This window comes from Pongo pygmaeus, chromosome 11, assembly GCF_028885625.2.
Source record: "Pongo pygmaeus isolate AG05252 chromosome 11, NHGRI_mPonPyg2-v2.0_pri, whole genome shotgun sequence".
Classification (NCBI taxonomy): domain Eukaryota; kingdom Metazoa; phylum Chordata; class Mammalia; order Primates; family Hominidae; genus Pongo; species Pongo pygmaeus.
The window spans coordinates 61660872-61683963 of NC_072384.2; the positions used below are offsets into that span (position 1 = coordinate 61660872).

At 37.2% G+C, this 23092-nt stretch overlaps 1 protein-coding gene across 2 annotated transcripts in view; it reads right to left on the minus strand.

Annotated features, from left to right (window-relative positions):
* Positions 1 to 4987: 4987 nt before the first annotated feature.
* The window catches only part of FAP (fibroblast activation protein alpha), a 73317-nt gene continuing 55212 nt past the window's right edge, over positions 4988 to 23092 (minus strand). For both annotated transcript variants that reach the window (XM_054478196.2, XM_054478197.2), the window contains 7 exons: positions 22530 to 22724; positions 17746 to 17800; positions 9161 to 9260; positions 8020 to 8084; positions 7446 to 7518; positions 7108 to 7181; positions 4988 to 5372 (listed from right to left, as the gene is read on the minus strand). In XM_054478196.2, coding sequence (XP_054334171.1) covers positions 5271 to 5372; positions 7108 to 7181; positions 7446 to 7518; positions 8020 to 8084; positions 9161 to 9260; positions 17746 to 17800; positions 22530 to 22724 — 664 coding nt within the window. In that variant the 3' untranslated portion in view covers positions 4988 to 5270. The remainder of the gene's footprint in view (positions 5373 to 7107; positions 7182 to 7445; positions 7519 to 8019; positions 8085 to 9160; positions 9261 to 17745; positions 17801 to 22529; positions 22725 to 23092) is intronic.

The window sequence follows — 23092 nt, forward strand, 5'->3', positions numbered from 1 at the left end:
ACAGATGAGACCAGGGTGGCTGTAGTTTGGTAGGTGATGAGAGAGCGGTGGAGACAGGGCCAGAGAGGATGACCACTGTGGTGCTTTGCAGGCTTCACAGGAAGGTGGGTAAATTTACTGCCCATGTCCTTCAACTACACATTGCCCTGGCAGTTTGTCTTTCTCAAAGGTGTTTCAATCACTGCTATCAAATATTAGACTACTTAGACAGGTGTTGAGTGAGATACAAGGATGAACAACTCATTTAAGATAAGTACCAAGGAAGATGAGCTTCCTTGGATATGCACGACTTCAATGTTGGTTATTCCTAAAAGGCCACCTTGTTTTAGAAATAAAGACTCATGTATAAATGATCGAGGACACTTATACTACATTCCATGGTATGGGAAAGAAACTATTGGCTTCCGACTGAGGCTATTAATTTCTTGAGAATTAGTTTATTGAAAATAACCATTAAAAAGTAGTTCATTTTATGCATCTAACAAACAGCTGCAAAAGACTAACTATGTGTCAGACACTGCTCTACAAGTGATAACTATTTTAAAACGACAATCAATTCCATGGGGTAGGAACTGTTATTATCTCAATTTCACATATAAGGAAACTGAAACAGAGATAACTTATGAAAATTTATCAAAGTTGCATAGCTTATATGTTACTGAACTGGGATTCAAACCAGATAGTTTCACTTTAACCTCCTTTCCTTTACCCACTACAGTGCTGCCCCTAAAATGAGCTGTAGTGAACATGCTCTGTTTACAAAATTGACAAGTGAGCTATGTTGTATTTCATTTAAAGAAAGAAATTGATAACATTGCAAAGTATTGCTTTAATCTTCTGAAGGAAATTAGAGAGCAGCATTCTTTCCTGTGGATGTACAAAGCACTTTATATATTAAAGCATCTTCACTTTTTAATGATCATTTCTCAAATATGGAAATTTAGTGTAGTACCAGTGGGGTATAAGGAAATTTTATCACATATCTAAAATGTTCTGTTGTTTTCATAGATATCTAAAAGGATGTTTCAATAACAAGCCTAATTTTGTGAATGGGTAGTAGTTTTTTAACATATAAATCAATTCTTAATATTCGACTGTTTCATTATGACACTTATTTCACAAATTCACCTTCTGTGGCAGTGACAAAAGTTCCTGGCCCTAAAAATTAGTGACTAACAAAGATGTTCCTGTCTTTGCTTGTCAACAAATAGTAAATATGAAAGAGGGAAGATGAGTTGTCAAGCCACTGTGGCATGACCTTACCTTGATTGTACCTCTCTCTTGTTCACACAATACTGATTCTCTATAACCACAGAGCAAAAGATGGAATGCTATACCAACGAGTATCTGTTAAAATATATACTGTCAATACAATGTTTTAAGTAAGTAAAAATGGAGTATTAGTTAGAAACCAATGGAATAAAATCAGACTGCTCTAGCTAGCCAAAGATATTACCTGTGTGTCAAAAGAAGTGTTTATGACCAGCATGTTAGTATTGCATGCCAGTAATCTGAGCAGGTGGTCATTAGAGGCTTATGCTAGAAGCCAGATCGTTTTCCCCATGAATAGCTTGGTAAGGTCTAAGCACTTATTTCTTCCTGAATTAAAAATTATTCCACTTCGAATTGCCAAAGTACCTGTCCATAATGCCAAGGAAGTGTTTTAGCAGTTCCCCTTCACAGACTGAGAATGATTTACTGTGTTCAGAATTTTTCAATCTGTCTTATTGGATAAACTCAAAATATCTGCTTTATTGGATAAATTCAAAATCTCTGTTAGGTGCCTTCTTTCTTCTTTACAAACAGCATAATTGAAAGCATTGTTTTGGTAGAATCTTCTCAGAAGACCACATTATCACCATTTAAATTAGCCCCAATTCATTTTACATTTGCTTATTTTACTGTTAACTTTCCCAGAACTATTTTTTTTTTTTACAATTAGAACATCCGAATTTTAATTACATTACCATCAAGAAGCTCATTAAAGTCACTTAATTGGCAACATTTCCAAAAAAACCTTAGCTGGGTTTAATATATTTTAAAGAGTTACTGTCAAAGTATAATTTCACCATTACAAACAGCTTGGCAACAACATTTGCATAAAGATCTGTCAGTTTCTGAAAAATGCTCAAATGTTGGGAAAATCAGATTCGTTAAGTCGCCTTTACTGATACAGTCTAGAAATGGAGAAATTGTCATATATATTCATCTTTGTAACCCCTGCAGTACCCAGAATACTACTGTGCACAGCATAGGTATTCAATAAATGTTTTCTTAAGGAAATAAATAATGCATTTTATAAATAAAGGTAGGTTTTAAAAAAAAATTTTAAAACTTCAATAAAAGTTCTCTCATTTGTGTTAAATTTAACCAAATACTCATTTGCTTGCTGCTTTTTTTCTTATTTACTCTAAGAAATATTTGATGGTCATCTAGAATTTTGAAACCTTTAAAAATAGCTCTCAGGCCAGCTGTGTGGGACTAAAATTTGAAATAATGTTTAGAAATTAATTGTTTTATGGCTTCCCTCTTACACCAGACTTTTTTTGAGGGGAGGTCTTACCTACAGTACCTAAAACAGTGGCTTGCAATTGCAGTCACTGAATGAGTGAATGAATGAATGAAAATCTTGTTTGTCGTGTGTGAAGGATAATTATACTTTGCAGCTTTAATTAGGCTGTTGGGATAGCCCTTTTACCATGTCTCATATCCAAGAATAAAATGCGGTAAATGATAATTATTATTATACTCCAGCTTCCTACAGATAGAAAAGGCAAGATATTTTTAAATCTTTCTTTTACCTTGGCATTTTCTACTTAAAATCTCTCCCTTTTGTACTACATGTACCTTTTATCTTTCTAGACAAAATAAGAATCTAATAAAGCTGTATGAAAGGTGAACACTTAAAAAACTGCCACACAAGTTGCTGCCTTGCTCTTACTACATCCTCAAAGTCTTGCACAGTGTTTGATATACAATCAGACTCAGTAAATGTTTGTTGAATGAATGAATAAATAAACAACTGAAAACATATTTAGAGTTTTGAGGAAGACCTGGGAGATTCTACCTGAGGGAGTCAGGGAAGGCTTCATCGACAGTAATGTAGAAAACCTGAATCTTCCATGAACACAAAGGTATTCATTAATTCAACAATTGGTGAGTTTCTGTGATATGCCACATTACCAGACAAGGGTGGTGAAGATTTCTCTAGGGTAGCATTAGGAAGATTTTCTCTCAGGTAGCACTAGGGTGTTGAGCAGCACTTTCTGTGATGGTGAAAATGTTCTACATCGACATTGTCCAATATGGTGCTGACTAACCATGTGGCTACTGAGCAGAGAAATGTGGCAAGTAGGACTGAAGAGCTGAATTGCAATTTTATCTAATTTTAATCTAAGGGTCTATAGAAGCTGGTGTCAGGAAAAGGGTTTGGAAAGTACGCATGGGGATGGAACGTCAAGGGCTCTCCCTGTCATGCTGATTTTGAATATTATTTTTTAGGCAATGGAGAATCATCAAAGGGTTCTAAGTGGGAAAATGACACTATTAGTTTTGTCTCAGCAGTTCCCTCTGTGGCAGTGGGAGCAAAGGCCTGAGGCTGGAGACAACTTACTGCAGATCAATATTAGAATCCAGTTTTGCAAATGTCACAAAGGCAGAAAATAAGTTGGAGAAATAGAATTTTTGTTCTTTCTATTTGAAATGACCCTGTGGTATCCCTAGATAGAGTATTAGAAAATGACTGGTTATTTTTCTCTCCCTAGATGGAGATAGTGAATGATGAGAAAACTATGAGAAAATCTCTTGGGCTTGCTTCAGAGGCTGCTGTGTGCAGAACAGAGAGAGAAGGTGGTAGCTTACTCTGGTACTCAGGGCAACAGCCATTGCATGGAGGAAGAAAAGAGGGGCTGTGGCCAGTCCTGAATCTGGGAAGGTGTTGTCCAGAATTCCTGACCACCACAAAACATCCCTTCCTGATGTGTGAGGTGGAGCTATGTGGCCTGAGTTAGGGGCAATGGTTTCAGAAAGCTGAAGTGGAAACAATGCTGGATTGGAAAAAGTCAGAAAACTCTAGAGAAGACTGCATTTGTGCTCTTTGTGGTCTTCCTGCTGTAATGTTCCAGGCCAGGATTGGTTCTTCTGGGTATAAGTCATGAGGGGATTCAACCTGCAACTGGAAAGAAGGTATCAAGCTAGGGATGGGGAGAAATTACCCAGGGCAATCCAGTGCTGGGGATTACACAATGAAAAGTCCCTTAGACAGCAGTGTGGTGGATACTTCCAACATTCATTCAGTAAATATCTTCTGGTGACCTGGTATGGATCTTTTCATTCTGAGACAATCACAGAGATGGCAGGTCACCAGTAGTTTCTAAACGAAAGTGGTAGTAACTGGCAATGCATTGCTTTAGGACTGTAGGCATTACAGCTATTTTTTTCAATATGAACTTTATAATGTAGAACTAAAACCCCAGAAAAACCTCATAGATATAAAATTTTCCTCTCTAGCTATTGATGTCATTTTATTTACTTATTTATTTTGGTTTGGTTTGATTTGGTTATGGATTAGCAATCTGAAAGCAGTTACCATTACTAATTCTAAAAATGGATTCAAAATAGGAGCACTTCCAAATTAGAAGCATTTTTTAAAAGAAGTCTGAATTCAAAAGTCTGACTTTATCTTTATCAAATGCTTTTGGCAATGTTGAAGAAATCTTCTGGGAGAAATGTAATAAACATTTCTTGGAGGGACAGCATAGAGTGCAAACATCTCAAACGTGATTCACTTGCATTTTCTGAACAATGCTTTTGCCTACTCTGAGCTGTTGGTTCCAGTATTTGGAGTTCTCATGACAGAAATCCAAAACCACTTCTAGATTCTTCTCTTCCGTGACCACCCTCATATTATTCATGCACTTGCTTTGCACAAACACCTCTTTCTGTGATAAAACCTGGAACCTGAAATCAATGAATACAGACAACACAATAGCACTTGAACTTCTGACTTTATTATTTTTCTTCAAATGAACAGGTGATAAAACACTGTGTCCAAAGCAAAATGCATGACTCCCTTTTCTCTTCTTTCACAGAGTACCAGAAAATGTAAACAATATTTAGCTTGAACTTCTGAGTCAAGAATGAGTTTAGAACAACATTCATTTGTTTGTTTATATCAGCATTTTGCAACATAAAAAATAAAACAAGCAAACGGTCTGAGGGATTTATATAAAGTTTTCAGATTCTGATACAGGCTTGCATCTGCATCATTTTTAGTCTGACAAAGAGAAACACTGCTTTAGGAAGTGGGTCATGTGGGTGTATAAGTGGTTCGTGGACAGGCCGGATAAGCCATGGTTCTGGTCAGAGTACCACTGAAACACAAAGAAAGAAGCTTGTTTTATTCCTGCAGTCATAAAATGCATTTAGCTTGGACTTTTTTGTGCTCTCAGGACCTGATAATCTTTCTATTATGGGGAAATTCTACCTAAGAACACTCAAATAAATAAAATAGCTTACATGTAAATATTTACAGCAGGAAGAGCTTTCGTTAACCTCCACTACTGTTTCACATGCTTTAAACATATTTTAGATCTCAGTGGCTGAGATCTCGCATCATCCAGCATCCTGGAAGATCAGGATCAGGAATCAGAGTTACCAGAAGTGATGCATTGGGTCTGTTATTTTGCTTCTTCGGAGTCTGGTTTCTTCATTTGAAAAACAAAGGGGTTGGAGTTGATTTTCCCTAAGATTCCTTGTAGCTCAACAATTCCATGAGGCTTTCAGCCTGTGAATCTAATTCCTCTCTGTTGCAGAAAATCCACAATATAATGTATTCATATATAGCCATAAATACCCTTTATAGGAGTTAAAAATAGCATTTTAAAAAACTGAAAGATAGTATTATAACTTTAAACTTCACTCCTGGAGAGATGCCACTAAGATTACTGCTCTCACTGAATAAAGGTAGCAGTGGTCGCAATGTAATAATATATATTTACTAAGTTGAAGTTACTTTGGGGATCACAATAAAAAAGGTCAGAAAAAGCTCACCTCACTCTTTATATATTTTTAAAAATTTGATATATAATAGTTGTGTATCTTTTGGGGGTACAGTGATATTTTGATAGCTGAATACAATGTGTAATGATCAAATCAAGATAACTGAAATACCCATCACCTCAAACAAATTTCCTTTTATGTTGGGAAAATTATAATTCTTCTCTTCCAGCTATTTTGAATTATACAGTCAATTATCATTGACCATAATTTCCCTACTGTACTTTCAAATACTAGAACTTTTTTTTTCTATCTAACTGTCTTTTGTACCCCTTAACCAACTTCTTCTTATACCCCCTCCCCCATTTCTTTCCCAGGCAGTACATTTTTAAAAAACAAATGTTGAAAAGATGGGGGTCTCCTTTTCGGGGTTCTTGTTCAACTTAAGCAATTGAGGGAGCATTTGTGAGAGGAAAAGGTAGCCACCAAGAATGCCACCCCGCCCCCAACTTTGGCTTTCACTTTATTTTCTTTTCTGGTTTCATTTCTCATTCTTAAAGCAACCTGGATTTTACATTTAGCTAATTCATTCATTCACTCAGTAAGAAGCTGAGTAAGAAGGCCAGGTGTACGCCAGGGGATGAGAATACATAGGTGAAAACGTCTCTAACCCCAAATGGAGCCATATGATTTCAGGGAGCCTTGGAGGTTTGTGATGACATTCTGCAACTGCTTCTTACTGAACAAACAGAATCTTCTAGCTGTTTAAGGATGCTCAGGTTTTGCAGGGACTCTAAGCATATAGCTGCACTTACTCACATAGGATTTCAGAACTACTGGATGTTTGAACTAGAAGATCATTTAATCTTGTGAACTCGTTTATTTTGCATGACTCAACTGGGAACATGAGAGGTGATCTGGTTTGCCTTGGGTCCTTCAGTAGTTAAAGAAAGATCCAAGATTCATTTGCTAATGTAATGTTCTGCCTACTCTATCCTGCAGCCTCTTTGTCAGATTTTACTTTAAAAGTTAAAAAAAATGAAAATATGAACCCCTCCTTTTAGCTTGAGGGTCTAAGGCCACGAACATGAGTAAAACAAAATGATGTACCATTGCCTGGAAATCCACTTGTGCATTAACCAGAGCTTTAGCAATCTGTGCTGAGTTTTGAAAGTGCACATTATCTGCAACAAAGAGAGAGAGAGTTAAAGTGCTGCTAAATACCAGAAAGCATAGAGTGACAATGTACTGCCTGGAAATGAACACCAACAATTATCTAGTCATGCATTTGACATTGTCAGCAGTGAGTAATCACACTCAGATATGGAAATGTCCCTGACTCTTAGGTACTGACCCTGAGCATAGGCATAGGAGGATGCTTAATGTTTCTTAAACAAAGTGATGCTGGCTCAGTATTTTTATGTGTAAGAGTCTTGCTTAAACCTCACCATCTGCTGTTCCGTGGATGAGAAGATAGTCTACATTTCTGAAATATTCTGCTCTTGCCATCACAGTTGAATTCTGGAAAAGAGAAAAAAATTAACATTTTAGTTGCTGCAAGTTCTAATAGAAAACTAGCTAAATCATTGTGCAATGGACTTAGCACCAATACTGAAATTATGTATTGCTTTGGTTGATAAATATTTAAGAGTCAGAGCAACACATTTTCATCATCATTTGCATTACTTCCATCTGATTCTTAGTTTGAAAAACTGAAAGTTTATGTGTCATATGTTACATATGAGTGAGACCTTAGGCATAAATGATGCCCGCTCAAGCTGTGTAGGGGTTGGGGGTGGGGAAGAAGATTGGGAAAAGAGAGGTTAGGGAAGGGAGGATGGGAAAAGAAAGAACAGAATCCAAAAGGAATAAAACCCTTTCTAGTGATGTGTTTTGCAATTAACAAAAGATGATATTTGCTTGGGGACCCAGAATTAAAACTGTGAATTCTGAACTACTGCTTTTAAGTTATTTAGCATATTAGAAATTAATTATTAACCTAAATAAAATGGAAACACTTACTTTATAGTGCTCAAGATTATCATCCTTTGTTGGGAGACCCATGAATCTCTCTGTGTAGACAGATGCTATAAAATATATAAGAATATGCATTGTTTGCATGTGATGCATGTCATTTCATTAACCAACAAGACCTTCTAGTTTAATAACTTTCTCAATTTTCCCATCTTGAGCTCTTGAGGTAAATTCTTGCTTTACTTTGCTATAATGGTTGGCCTCAAAGAATATGTGTCATCTCTGCAATTAGCCTCAATAGAGCTAGAGAAGTATGAAGGAAGAGATCATGGAAACAGGAGCATCTAAACATTTTCTTTCTATGACTATTCTTAATATTTTTCACTTCTACCCTCCTAGGGAAGAATGTTGAAGTAAGAATGACCTGTAGAATGGTCTCAATATATTTTAAAGAAAATAAAAAATCCAGCCATCTTTAGGACTTTTACTGGTGTCTTATTTCATCTGGGATGAAAATATGTTCCTCAAATCCATTCCCCCTACACACGTACATAGATGCACACACTTTTTTCTTAATAAAGATCCCCTACAAGTCACAATTGTTTTATTTCTGCCCCAATATAGAGGAGAGAATCTGATGAAGCTAATTTTTGTATAATTATTAGAGTTATTTTGAATAATTATTAGAGTTCCTTCCAAATAATCATCCTGCATTGATGTAATGATAAAAATAGGCACAAACAGGAGTATTTTTCCAACAAAGTTTTTGTTTCTTTGATTTCTGGAGCAATGGAGCTGGCAATTGCTAACTGTGGCATGGAGGTGAATTGCTTGGCCTCTGGCCTGACCGTGCAGAAGATGTGCTTAAAAGCCAATTATGCTGTAGCTGTGTGCCTGCAAAAACAGAGTTAGCTCTGATTTTAAAGATTTGGTTCGGCAGGGGCTCAAGGTTTCTGGGAGAAAATAAGATATAGTGGATTACGGAAGAGACTTTCCTCACTCTTGAGATTTCATTGATTGTTACAACATGTTTATAATAAATGATATAAACAACTTTGTTTATAAATTATATTTTCCCTAGTGATGCTGGGGTGAATTTTACTGCATAATCCATTTTTCTAGCAACATCAAATATACAGTAATTACGTGTTAAATGTTTTCACGGTAACATTCATGAATGTTTCCATACCGTAATATTCCCAGCTGGAGACTGGAGCCACTGCTATTCCACATTTGAAAAGACCAGTTCCAGATGCAAGGGCCAGTGATGAAACGTATCCTCCATAGGACTGTAGGGACATTGTTATGAGTCAGACTCAGATTTACTTTCATAAGCTTTCCTCCATATGTTTATAGCAACTCTATTCACAATCCGGACCAAAGGGAGCTGGAGAATATGGCTAAGGGTGGATGACATGTCTATCTTGCATCCTCGGCAGCAAGCTTCAGAGAAATGACCAGACATAATGGTCATTTCCTCCCTAATGCATTAGAAATACTTGGTGTGCTGATCAGAACAGACCCTCTTAAAACATGGTAGGAGCAGTTTAAGAGATAGATAGAATTTCAATTTTCTTTTCCAAAAAAAAAAAAAAAAATTCCTTTTTTTCTCTTTATCTTTCCAACTAGGACCGTGCTGGAACAAAAACAGGATTTGACTTGAAAGAGATGACTTGAAAGAGATGCACAGAAAAAAAAAATTACCAAAATTTAAATGTAAGATACATCCTCGCAGTTTGCAAAAGTCCTGTGAGACAGAACATGTATCTTTGTATTTACTTATTTATTTTCACAACAGAATACCAAAGGAAGGTCATAAGAACTTTTTGGATAATTTAAGACATGGCCATAGTTTGTGTATGATGTAGTGGTACATGTTCTAAGGATTTCTGACATAGCAGCTCAAAGGAGGAAAAGTCATCGGTATCTTTAAAAACCTTATATTTCTTCCTGCAAATTTAAGGAAAAGGAAATAAATACAAAACAGGATGCAATTTGCAGAGTCAGGAGTACGTTTAGCTCTCATAGATTTTCTTCTCCAAGGAATCAAGAGGTGATTCAGAAATGGGATCCTATTAAGAGAAAGAGATCTCTGCCCATGTCACTTGGAAATTTGAACCTTTTCTTAAATATGAAGAAATGAACAGGGCATCCAAATAAGGTTGCATTGCCTCGTGAGAAGCAAATTTGGTCTGTACAAACATACTGTGAGAGAGGTGCTTCTCCTGGGAACGTGGACTAAGCAGTTGTCTGGGACATGGACCAAAAAAAATGTGTGCACTAGATTAGGAAGTGATTCTCTGTGTTTATTCTTGCCCTGATGCAAGAACGTCCCTAAAAATCATAAGAGGACAGCGTGACTCTCCAGCTAAAGCCATACTGTGTTTTTAGGACCTTATGACCACAGATTTCTGGGAATCACTTCCCTCAGATCAGGATAGATCATATCATCTTTACCAGAGAAAGTCATTCTTTAGAGAGATAGAATGAGTGAGAGTGTGAGAAAGAGAGAGAGAGATATAGACAGACATGGTGCTGGTAATAGGTCAGTGGCAGGGGTCTATTTTTAATTCATGAAATGCATGGAATGGGGGGAATCAGCTAAACAATCTTGCTGAATCTAATAGTTAAATGAAGAATTCTCAAACTAATTTACAGTTTTATGTTTTTAGCTCTGGGGAATTTTATTGAAGACCTTTAGCTACAAAACACAGAATAAAAGAGGGGGCTCGGATTGTACCATGGCCTCTTTTTGTTATACTTGGAGGAGAACTGAACCATGTTTTAATAGGCAAAAAGTATATTTTAAAAACAGAAGATACATTTAAGTTTGAAAATCCTTATTGCAAGTGAAAATTCTCTGTCTGGTTTAAACTTTCACTTATAATTTAAAAAATGACTGATTTTGATTAGCAGGTTTGCAGCAACTCCTGCTGAAATGGGAAGGCTTTCCTTCCTTCTGAATTTCAAGTTCAAATGAGAGCATAGTAAGCCAGAGACCTTTAGAAAAAAATTATTATCATTTATGGTTTTATTGGCAAAGCGTGTTTACTGCAAATAAAAATACTGGGTCCTGCTTCTCCTTTCCTGTGCCCCAGAGAAAGAAATAAAGTGAGACTTGAGATTAAAATAAAAGCCTTTGCATATCATGAAAAGGTTTTTGAACATTGCTGTTGAAAATCTTAGGAATTATTAATCTGTATCTATTCAGTCATTGGGTGATAGTGTTGTATTTAAATAAAACTTTCCTGTTTTCAGAATGAATACAAATTTTCTCTGGGAATTTGTAAGAGCAAAAGCGACTGTATCAGCAGCACAACAAAAGAAGGTGTACTTTAAATTCTCAGGCAGCTTGGAAAAGCTATTCCTATTGTAGAAATGAAGAGGGGGAAAAAAGAAAACCCGAGTTGACTTTCTCCTGCCCCCACCCTCCATGAGTGGGGCTCCCAGGCAGAGTGGGTGGCTGTTGCAAGAAAAGAACCCACAGAGCAGATTGGCCATGAGAATTCTGGAATTTTGTCCTTTGCACTTAGACGCCTTGCCATTTTGTTTAAATGAGGGATATCTTTAAAAACATTCTTAGAAGGGCACAGGATTTTGAAGGAGGGTTTACGAAACACTCTTATTTGAGGCATAATGCACACTGGAACATTTTACCTATAGGCAATAATAATAACTAGCTAACATTTATGTGGTCAGGGTTATTGCAATGGCCTTTATGGTCTTGCACAATCTGTCTCCATTCTCCCACCTCACTTCTCCCCTTCCTTTCTCTTCCCCTTGCTCACTGGCTCTCTTGATGTTCTTTGAACTCTCCAAGCATTATCTGGCCTCAGGACATTTGCAAATGCTGTGACCTTCTGCCTGGAATGCTCTTTCCACAGGCACCGGCAGGCCTCACTTCCTCTCCTCTTCAAAGTCAAATGTCACTTCAAATGAGCCTTCTTTGCCATTCTGATTTAAAATTGTACCAACTTGCACCATTCTTCTTTCTTGTTTTGTCTTTTTCCATAGCGCTTAACGTCATTTAACACTCTCTATATTTTACTTATTTATCTTGTTTATTGTCTTTCTCTCCAACCATTCCCAACTCCGTAAGGGTAGATATTTTTGTCTGTCCTGTCAATGAATGTATGCCCAGCACTGAAAATATGGCCTGACACACAATAGGAATAGAATAAATATTTGTTGAGTATATGACTTTGCTATTACTTTGTCTAATCCTCACGGTGTCTTGGTGAGGAAATTATTGCTGCATTTCACAATGAGGAAACTGAGGCTCAGAGTAAACTTATAGTGGCTATGGAGTCAGTTAGCAGCAGAGCTGGGACTCAAACTCAGGACACTTGACTCAGCAACCCATGCCCCTTCCTCTGTATCCCTATACTTAGGGCAACCTCTTTTGGGGAAACTGTAAGTTCAGAGTCTAATATAGTCTCATTAGAGGTGCATTTGTCCTACTTTTACATCGTTGATCACACATAGCAATTCAAATTACTTATAATTAGTCACTGGGAGAGAAAGGAACTAAGATTAAATCATGAACTAATGCTTATTCAACACCACCTGGCTAGGCCTATATTAACAAAGCGAAGCCCAGAAATGAGGCTGTTATTCTAATAATTTAAGCAAAACCCTCGCTGCTCTTCAATTGTCAGAATAATTGTGTTGAGTTTTCATTGCATATCAGGGTTTTGCAACTCTGACACTATTGACAGTTTGGGATGGATAATTCTTTGTTATAGGGGGCTGTCCTATGTATTGCAGGATGTTTAACAGCATCCCTGGCCTCTACCCACTAGATGCCAGTAGCACTCCCCCAGCATGACAATTAAAAATGCCTCCAGACCTTGTCAAATGCCCCAAGGAGCAAAATCGCCCGGTTGGCAACCACTGCCATAAACTGATACTTCTTAGGCACTGTGGTGGGCACATAGTGAATATTTATCAAGGGGCTAAAACCAGGGCTAGTGGGCTTTGTTTTATGTGAGCCAGAAAATGAAAGGGGAAGTTAAAAGGGTTTATTCCCCATTTCTTGAACTCGATAATGGAGAGTAATGTGGGATTTGGAGCTTACTGACCAATTGACTCCAAAAAATTTTGTTGGGTATGATGTATTTCCCAAACTCCTATACTGTCTAATACTTCATGGAAACACATATATTCTTCCCTAATACAAAACGCAATAAGAGCTAAGTAACCCTCACGGTAATTTTCAATGTCTTTCTCTTTTCCATCTCCAATTTCCCACAGGTCCCTGCTTATTATATTGTATAAGAGCACACAGAGATATGACCTCTTCCAACTGCTACTTCACTGACTAATTCAGGCCTTTGATATCTGTCCCTGGTATTACTACTCTCCTAGCCCCTTGGCCCATCCTCTCCCCAAATCTCAGATTATCCTCCACTTTGCAGCCAAGATTATCTTTCCAAGACACCAATACCTTGCCCTATTGACTTCAAGAGCACTTTAAAAATTGATGTCCATAGAAAACATTGTCAATATGTGTTCTGGGATGGTGGAGGAATAAGGAATTGTGGAATCAAATACTTTTTGGTAATACTGCGTTAAACAAAACTTGACAGTTTTTTTGTTTTTTGTTTTTTGTTTTGCTAGTCTTTCTAGAGCCTATATACACTATTACATAGAATTTGTGATTTGCCAAATTATTAGACTATAGGACATTTTCCTGAAAAATCTCCTGGTACTAATGGGACATATTTGAGGGGAGACATTGATTTATAGGATTAAAGTCAGTTTAAACAACATCATAGATGCTTGATGTGGTCAAGCATTGTGCTAAACAAACACAATTGTGGCTTTGGGCTCAGAAACAAAGCTAAATGAGACACAGTCCATTCCTTTGATGAACTTACATTCTTATGGGAGAAACTAACAGACAGACAAGACACAACACGGTAATTCCTATAAGAGAAATACAAAGAGCTACTGGAGCACAAAGAAAAAATATCTAAGTCGAATCTTAAAGAGCAAGTGTGAGTTATCCATTTGGGAGTGAGGAAAAGGTGGGGAATGGAAGAAGAGAATAGACACTGCAGATGCAAGAAATAGCATGTACAAAACATGGGAACAAGGAAGCACGGATCTATCTATCTATCTATATATCTATATCTATCTATCTATCTATATATATATATATATTTTTTTTTTTTTGAGATGGAGCCTCGCTCTGTTGCCCAGGCTGGAGTACAATGGCATGATCTCAGCTTACTGCAACCTCTACCTCCCGGGTTCAAGCAATTCTCCTGCCTCAGCTTCCTGAGTAGCTGGGATTACAAGCGCATGCCACCACGCCTGGCTAAGTTTTGTATTTTTAGTAGAGACGGGGTTTCATCATGTTGGTCAGGCTGGTCTCGAACTCCTGACCTCGTGATCCACCTGCCTCGGTCTCACTAAGTACTGGGATTACAGGCATGAGCCACCATTCCCGGCCATAATTTAAATTACTTAAGGTACAGGGAGAAGAGGCAAGAGATGAGATTGGAAAACTAAGCTGGGGTCAGATTGCCAAAGGCCTTGCATGCCAGGAAAGGTATCTGGGCTTTGTGTTGCAGGCAATGCAGAGTCCTGTAAAATACATAAGTAGAAAAGCCACACAGTAAAAATTGTTTTGGAATGATAACTTCATTAACCACATTGGAGCTTGTGAGGCCAAAGCAGGAGGACAGGTAAGAAGCAATTAGAATGAATTGAAGCGCGAAACCTGTGGTCCATGGGCCCAAACATCAGCATTACCTGGGGTCTTGTTGGAAATGCACTCTCGGGCCCCACCCCAGAAGCACAGACTCAGAATCTCTGGTGTCTCAACAGGCTCTCCAGGTGATATTTGTGCAAGCTAAAATTTGAGAATTTCTGGCTTAAATTACAAATGGAGAAACTCAAACTAAGGCAGTGTCAGTAGGGATGATGAGAACAGACTTTGATGTTTAAAGGTAGAATTGACAGAACTCACTATTCAATAGAATGTTGAAGTCAGGAACAGGGGGAGGTTGAAAACAGCTCTCAGGTTTCTAATTTGGGTGAATAAGTGTGTGGAGAAGCCTTAATGAAGATTAAGACTTGTTTTAAAATAGGCTTTAACAAATTTACCTTAGGCATAAGTTAAGTTTGAGGCCCATGTGAGACATGTGGGAGAGATGATCAGCAGGCATTTGAAACATGGAGCACAGAAGAGAGGTGTGTGCTGGTGCCAGGGATCTGGAAGTCATCATCATCTTTGACACCACAAGGGTTTGCCGAAGGAAAGGAAGACTAATGAGGGTCAAGGCGAGATCCAGACCCAGAAAAACACCAATACTTAAATAATAAATGGAGGCCGGGTGCGGTAGCTCATGCCTATAATCCCAGCATTTTGGGAGGCTGAGGTGAGTGAATTGCTTGAGCCTAGGGGCTTGAGACCAGCCTGGGCAACATGACAAACTCTTGTCTCAAAAACAAAAAAAGGAATATTAGCCAGGCGTGGTGGGATGTGCCTGTAATCCCAACTACTCGGGAGGCTGAGGCAGGAGAATCGCTTGAACCTGGGAGGCAGAGGTTGCAGTGAGCCGAGATCACACCACTGCACTCCAGCCTGGGCAACAGAGAGCAATTCCATCTCAAAAAAGAAAAAAGAAAAAAAAAAAGGTGTAACAATCATAGAGGCACAGAAGAATGAAGAGAAAGGTGTCACAGGCATGCACAAATCCCTCTCCTTTAGGTGGCCTAAAAGACTGTCTATTATCTGTATACTTGCTTATTCAGACTCATTTTCTATACTTTCCTCAAGACACTTTAGACTTTTGAAGTTTCAGGCATCCCTGGCCAGCTCAGTTTCCCTGTGTGCACCACGCTCTTTAACTCAGGTCCTGGGCAATGTGGTTTTCACTCTGCCTAGAATGCTCCGTTCCTCAGCTATCTTCACCAATCTCAAATGCTAACTTATTTTGGAATCCTCCCTTAGCTCCCACAGCCATAATTATCCACTCTTGTCCCCCTGTACTCCACAGCAAGTTGCATCTCTCTTAACACTTGGAACATTGCTGAGCCATTGCTTATTTTGTTGTCTGTTTCCCCCACAAGAGGGCCAGGACTATGACTTACTCATCTTTTCATCCCCTAAGGAACCTAGTACAAGACCTTGTAGAAAATGTACTATGTAGATGAAAGAATGAACAAGTCAGTGATTAGACAGACGGATTAATAAACATCTTAAACCTGAAGAGCTGATTTTAAAACCCAGTATAGTATTAATGTCTTTATCCACATACTAGTTCCTTCTGCTCAGATGTTATATCACGTGGCAGCCCATTTCTTACTTTCTTTGCCCAAATTTGCTCTTAGAGTCGACCTCACAGTCATCACCATGTTGGAAAGTAAGCAATTGAAGGGTGGGGGTTCTAATGTACTATTTCAGTGGCATTTGCCCAACTAGATGTGGTGAGAATCTATTATTGAAGAATTTCAGGCTGATAGGGATGTATTTTTGGGTGATGAGTGGGTTTTTAGAAAATCATCCCACGTAGATGGTTTTCTACCAAACTAATACCTAGAATGTTCTATAAATAAAATAAAAAGTTCTACTTTATGGTTATTTCAAAGCCTGCAGCAAAAGCAAAGTCCAACTCTAAGAGAAATGTTAATGATTATATGTACATGTTCAACTTAAAATTAGAATCTTTCAAGGATTTGCTTTAGGAAACTTTATAAAAATGGATGATAGGGAAGGTATTATCTGGAATATTTCACTATAGAAATATTTCATTTATTTCTACTCATTTGAATTTCATTCTGTTTAGATATTTAACATTTGATAGTTTTAAGAAGGACCAAATGGCTTAAAGTAACAACTTTCTTCAAATTCCTAACAGCTCTTCATCTGGTCACTGAGCTGAGTGGAGCTGAATCTTGCAGATTCCCTTCAATATTGGGTTTCATTCCCTTCTTCTCGTGCAGGCCGCTTTCAGAGAAAACAGCCAAGAAAAACAACCCAGGCACAAATGGCTGCAAATTGACTTGCAAATGTACAAATTCAGACCAAAAAGTGAAACAGGAAATCTTCTTTGAAGGGTAATTATCATAATTTATAATGGGCAAATCTAAACTCTTTCCAATATTTCTCTAAACTTTCCAGTGACTTCATTGCCCATAAATGATAAGTTTTGCCACTTTCTTTAAATGTGTATTTTCAAAATATGCACAGCTCCTCAAATGTAAGAAGTTATCTCCATGACCTATAATTAGGAAACTAAATAGTACTTTTCTCCAGCTAGCACAAACGAACATTCGGTCTACTAAAATAATTTGATTGCCAAATAAAAAGAAACAAAATTAAACAGCTAAGATATGACTGCTAGGCTAGGTACTAAGGAATTTATATTCTGAAAGTCCCTGTGATTTCAAATTGTAGCTCCGATTTTTATAAAGTAGAAATATAAAATAAAAGATACATATTTAACTTTAAAATAACAAAGGAAATTCACCCTCTGATGGATATGGTTCAGTTCAGTATGCTATAATCTAGTAACAAAGACCTAAGTAAAAATATGTCAATTATGAGTTAACTTACTGTACAGGGAAGAAAAGATTGAAAAAAAGGAACAAACACTTAAAACCACCATTTTGAAGCCCAGATTATCCAAACTGACTGTTTCCATTGACAAATTAAATTATGTTGCAACATTAACATTTCATGAGAAACCTTCTAAACGAACACTTCAGAAAATGATGATTGCTGAACTGAATAACAGGCATAAAAAATATAAAACAACTCACCCAGCCCCATATGGCTATTCTTTTTTCATCAATGAAACCCATTTCTATGAATTTTCTAAAGTAAAAGAAACAAATTTTTAGAATGTTAAGTGTGTACACATGACATTTACTTCATTACACAACCATATTTAATCCAAAGATTTAATAGAAACGCTACATTTTCTTTGTTTAAACACATGCATAATAAGGCTGCATTTACAAATAATTAAAATAATATTATCATGTTTTCTGCAAAGAGATAAAAGGATTCTCTTAGACTCTATTGTACAGTTACTGAGTGGTTATCTCAGAGCAGTAAGGCCTTGTAGTCTAATCGTGGGGGTGTACCTGAGACTCAGAGAGGCCAAAAGATGGGTTCATAGTGACACAAGAAGTAGCAGTAGCATTGAGCAGGACCAAATCTCCAAATCCCCAGCTATCGGAAAGAGGGATTTTGTTCTTGCTGCTTTAAATTATATTAATTTCTTATCACATTGTTTGTTGAGTTGTTAATGCTAATCACCACTTCATTTTCAGAGACATTTGAGAGAAATATACAACCGTCTTCCATTTGATACTTAGGCATCCTCAACGCATCATGCATGGGGTCATTACGTGTGTCTTGTAGAATATGGAAATAATTCCTTTTTAGCTCTATCACAGAAGTGCATCCATTTGAAAACTATTTTGAAAATAAATCTTTCCTTAGGAGCAAGGGGCTACACTGAAGGACAACGTTTAAAAAGTCATGGGAAACCCTCAAAATTGAGGGTTTCAAGCTAATTTCTAACATGTTACCCTGAGGCCTGGTGTTTCAGAGCAATTGTGATTTATCTGGGGATTGGTTTGATAAAAACTCAAGAAAATCTCAGAGAAACAGCAGCTGGAGTGGAATGTAGCAAACTGGATCAGCCATTGCAGAAACCACGGTATGCAACAGTGACAGGAAGGAGGGGAGAAGACCAAAGGAGACACACAGTCCCAGAAAAATACTATCTTCTTGTTCCATTCAATTACTGTTAAAGACCTTTCTCATCAGTTCTTCTCTGGAAGTAGAACTGAGTGATTTTCATTACTTGAATAATGTAGTTTCTTAAAGGGATTTCACAGCAACCATTTCGCTCTTGCATTGATTCAACATGCACGTTTCCGATGCATAGAGAAGTTGGGCAAATGCCCGGGACAAACAGATGGGAAGAGGCCCCGTTAGTCACAGCTTACCCGACACTGATTCTGAAGGACACTGAGGAGTCTACAGAGAAGAAATGCAGTAACAAATGGAAAGTTGCTACCTGTGTGGATGCTGCTCATGGTATAGAAGAGAAAATGTGCAGCAAATTGTGACACTTGAGCAATTCTTGCACAAACTTCAAAAACCAAATGAAAGAAGAGAAGTTTCACTTTCTTGTTAAAAAAAAAAATAACCTTGCTACTGGTGCTTGAAGACAGTTCTGAGCCATAAAATCAATTGTGATTTTATGATCTCCCAGAAGCCAACAATCATACTACCTTACATCTGGGGTAAAGAGCAAATAACAGGTGATACATGGGAACAGGAAACTCTTAACAGCTCTCTTCCTAGGTTTATTCTGAAAGGATGACATTTACAGGAAATGATAGTGCAATAGTTAACATGGAAATGAAACATTAACACTGAATGTTGCAGGACTAGGTTAAAGGTTAGCTAGATAATCTTAGCACTTCCAGACCAATGAGGCACTATAAAACTCACCTTCAAATTCTGAAGAGTTTCCCAGAGGGTTGTAAATACTGTTGATAATGTGGTTATATCAACAAAATGTCAGTAACAAATGAAAAGGATGTTTTTCTAATCTTGGAGTCTGGATTGAACTTTATAACTTTTCTCTCATAAAGATGGCCCGAGGCCAAGGTAAACTTGGAATCGTAGTGATCAATTATTATCCTATTTTAGAAATATTCTTATTCATGCCATCTATAAAAGCATGATAGAAAATTTCATCACATGTAATTCTTCCCCACCACTAACCCTCAAGTTATATCAAATTTTAAAGTTGTGGGAATATCAAAAGTGCCAAATATACTCCAAATGAGCAGAGTTGCCCTTATAACCACCAAAGTTTTAAGGGTCTCACGTATGTACCATTTGAAGAGACGCCTAAAGAAAGCGGGTTCCAGTCTCCCTTATGTCTGTAGCTTCACAAACATCTCTTCTGACGCATTTTCTTTCATATAGGCAGAAGTTATAAGATGATATGACTTCTTTTTTTCCCCTACTTTGCTTTGTTTAAATCTATTTGTTGGCCTTGAGTAGTATTTACTGTTGTTTCCAAATATGTACGTATGATTTTCTTTTGGTATGTCAAAAGCTTAGCCAGATTGCATTTTGTAAAAGATTCAGGGGACAAATTTTATTCTCTGAGGGGCAATTTAAGGGCCACAGTAGAAGTATTATAATCTCAATTCCCCAGGTCAGGCATTTAGTATCTGATTCCTAAAACACTTCCTTAGGAGGTATATTGAATCATCCCCAGAATTATCATTCTGAGTCTATCCTATTTAGCTTTTGTTTTCTCAAAGCATTGGATTATAAGGCTTCCTTTTCACAGTTGCATAAGAACGATTTCAAGCAAAAACCAAGGCCAGCTCTGGCTGTCATCTCCACTCTTGTTTATAGACTTTGCATGGGGCCACGCAGCTGCCCATATTCTCTGGGGTGTTTACTAAAAGTTTGATCTAACAACAATTTTGTCCCTTCAGAGTGTGGGTGGCTTATTTACTTTTACCAGATTGTAAGCACACTGGAAACAGAAATTGCAAATTGCACAATTTTATAGAGTGTACTGCAATAGCATGTATTAATATTAATATTTGCTATGTTGTTGAATGGCTGAGTATATGGGTGAACATGTTTTCCCTATAGCAGGAAGACTTTCTTCAGATTCCATCCTAAAAATGGCTCAGAGAAAGTAGAAGTATCCAATTACCACCTCTAGTCCATCTTCAATTCTAAATGCCAAAGACAAATTGGTATTACTGCGAAAATCAGTAGAAGGTAGAATTTATGGCTTTGTGTCCTGTATGTTGAACATCATGGCTCAGGTTTAAAATTTCATTTCATCCAAGGAAAATATTAAGAAGCTATTTCTTCTTAGGTTCAAATGGTGCATTTGTGGTGGTAAATAACACATAAAAGTATAATGACATATTTTGTTGTTACTGGTGGGTTGTGATGATGACGATGATGAAGACAATGATTTTTTAACCAATGCCAAAATAAATCACTTTTTAGCTCTTTCAGCTTTGGAAAAGATCTAAATAAATTATAAATGAGGCATAATTTTCATCTCTGTTTTCATGTAGTCCCAGGATTACATGTCCTTGATGTTTATTGCATGGTTTAAATGCAAATAGATGTGAGCCATGGTGCTAAAAAAAAAGTCCCCCATGGAATTAGGCTATAATTCTGAGGATGGCGTTAATATTCTCATTAAGGCACACTACAATCTTTATATGAGAAACTGATGTCTCAGTGGGGTTTTTCTTTGAACTATCTCCTCCAAACAAGTGAATAGTTGAAAGGCCAAAAGTCTGAATCCATAAGAAAGAGGGAGCTTCCAGAAATTGAGTGATAGCTACAGATTTTAGTGTTAGTAACCTACTTACTAATTTGTCGTATTGTATTCAGATAGACTTTTTTTTTATTGAACATTTTGTGTGTTCCCAGAATGAAAGAAGCACTTGAAAATGTATGGGTTATGGACACCTTTCTATTTTTAAAAATAATTACTTGTGAGTCTAAACTCTTCTGCTTTGATTACAGACAAAAATATAGAAAAGTGTTGTCTAGGCCTGGCTCCTAACTGTTAAATACAGTCTTTGTTCTGCATGTTGCAGTGAAATCATTAAGTATTAATGACATTAAGGAGATAAAAAATGTACTAAAGAAATTTCTAAATTTCTCTTTGCCTGTGAAACAGTGTTTGACCTTTAGCTCCTCACATGCACATATATTCATGACTGAGAGTGCAATTAGCCTGCTACCTTTTAAATTTACGAACTATTATTCTTAGCTTCACCTACTCATAACATAATAATGAAACCCAACAACTATAGAGACATGGCAAGAATTATTTGCACAGTGTTTCTAAAAAAGCCACAATTTTGGTGCCTATATAGTCCTGTTTCAGGAAAAGATGATTGAACCATAAATCATGGTTGAAAATATATATAGTTGAGAAGAAGAAATCAGATTATGAATCTGTGTTTCCCCTAAATGTTTTCATAATATAATTTCTGTTGTGTAAAATGACTATGTTTTTGTCAAACGAAAACAGGCAAACACTTTCATGCTACCATGGCCGACTGATAGCTAGTTTAACCACAAATGAAGACCGAACATCTAAAAGTATGTAGTGCTGATAAAATCTTGAGCTATTTCCAAACTTAAGAGGCAGAATCCACAACGCTTGAGCAAATTCAGATATTTGTTTTCCTGAAGATCATCATGAGAGTTCAAAGTTTTTCTATCAATTGTAAGAAATGGAACTAAATTAAAAGATATTAGAATGAATGACAACACATCAAAAGAGGGTATTTGTCATTTAGCACTTGAAATCATTTTTCTACACATTCGTTAGCTCTGTTCCATAAATACTTTTTTTCATATTTGGCAAAAATACCTCTTTAAGATTAGTGATAGTTTTAGACCAAGTTAGAAAAAGAAAAAAAAATAAAGAATTAAGTCATGAAGAGTGGAGAAACACAATAGTGATTGCATGACTTTTGTTGCATGTTGACATCTGCTTGAATGAGAAGGTGCTCACCTGACAGCTGTAATCTGGTCTTCAACTTCATAAACACCCAGCTTTCGATACACTGCATACAGGAGTTTGTCACCTTGGAAAGCTGTTCCTCGACCATCTACCAAGGCAATGACCATCCCTTCCTTACTTGCAAGATAAGATATCCAATTAACAGCAAATACAAACCTTACACTCTGACTGCAGGGACCACCATACCTAAAGGAAAAAAAAAAAAAAAGAATCTTTGATTGCTTTACAAAACTCAATTTCCCATCCTGGCCAAGCATTGCTTCTAGTAATTCCAGTACAATTATGTGATAAAATAACAATGGCGTTAGAACTGGCTCAAAATCAAGAGGAGTCCAGGCTTTTCCCAGAGGTTTGCTACAAGGAAGTTGTTTTGGGACACAGCCTCTCCTATTCCCCAAAACGGATACATCTAGGGTTGGCATTTCAAGGAATATGTGTGGGTTTTTCGTCATTTCTGCCACCTGCCACTTGCTAAAAGCAGACATAAGATATACTAAAAAAAATGCATGGTGTTTTAAGCAAATTGTGTGTAGGTCAGCACTGATTTTGGGTGT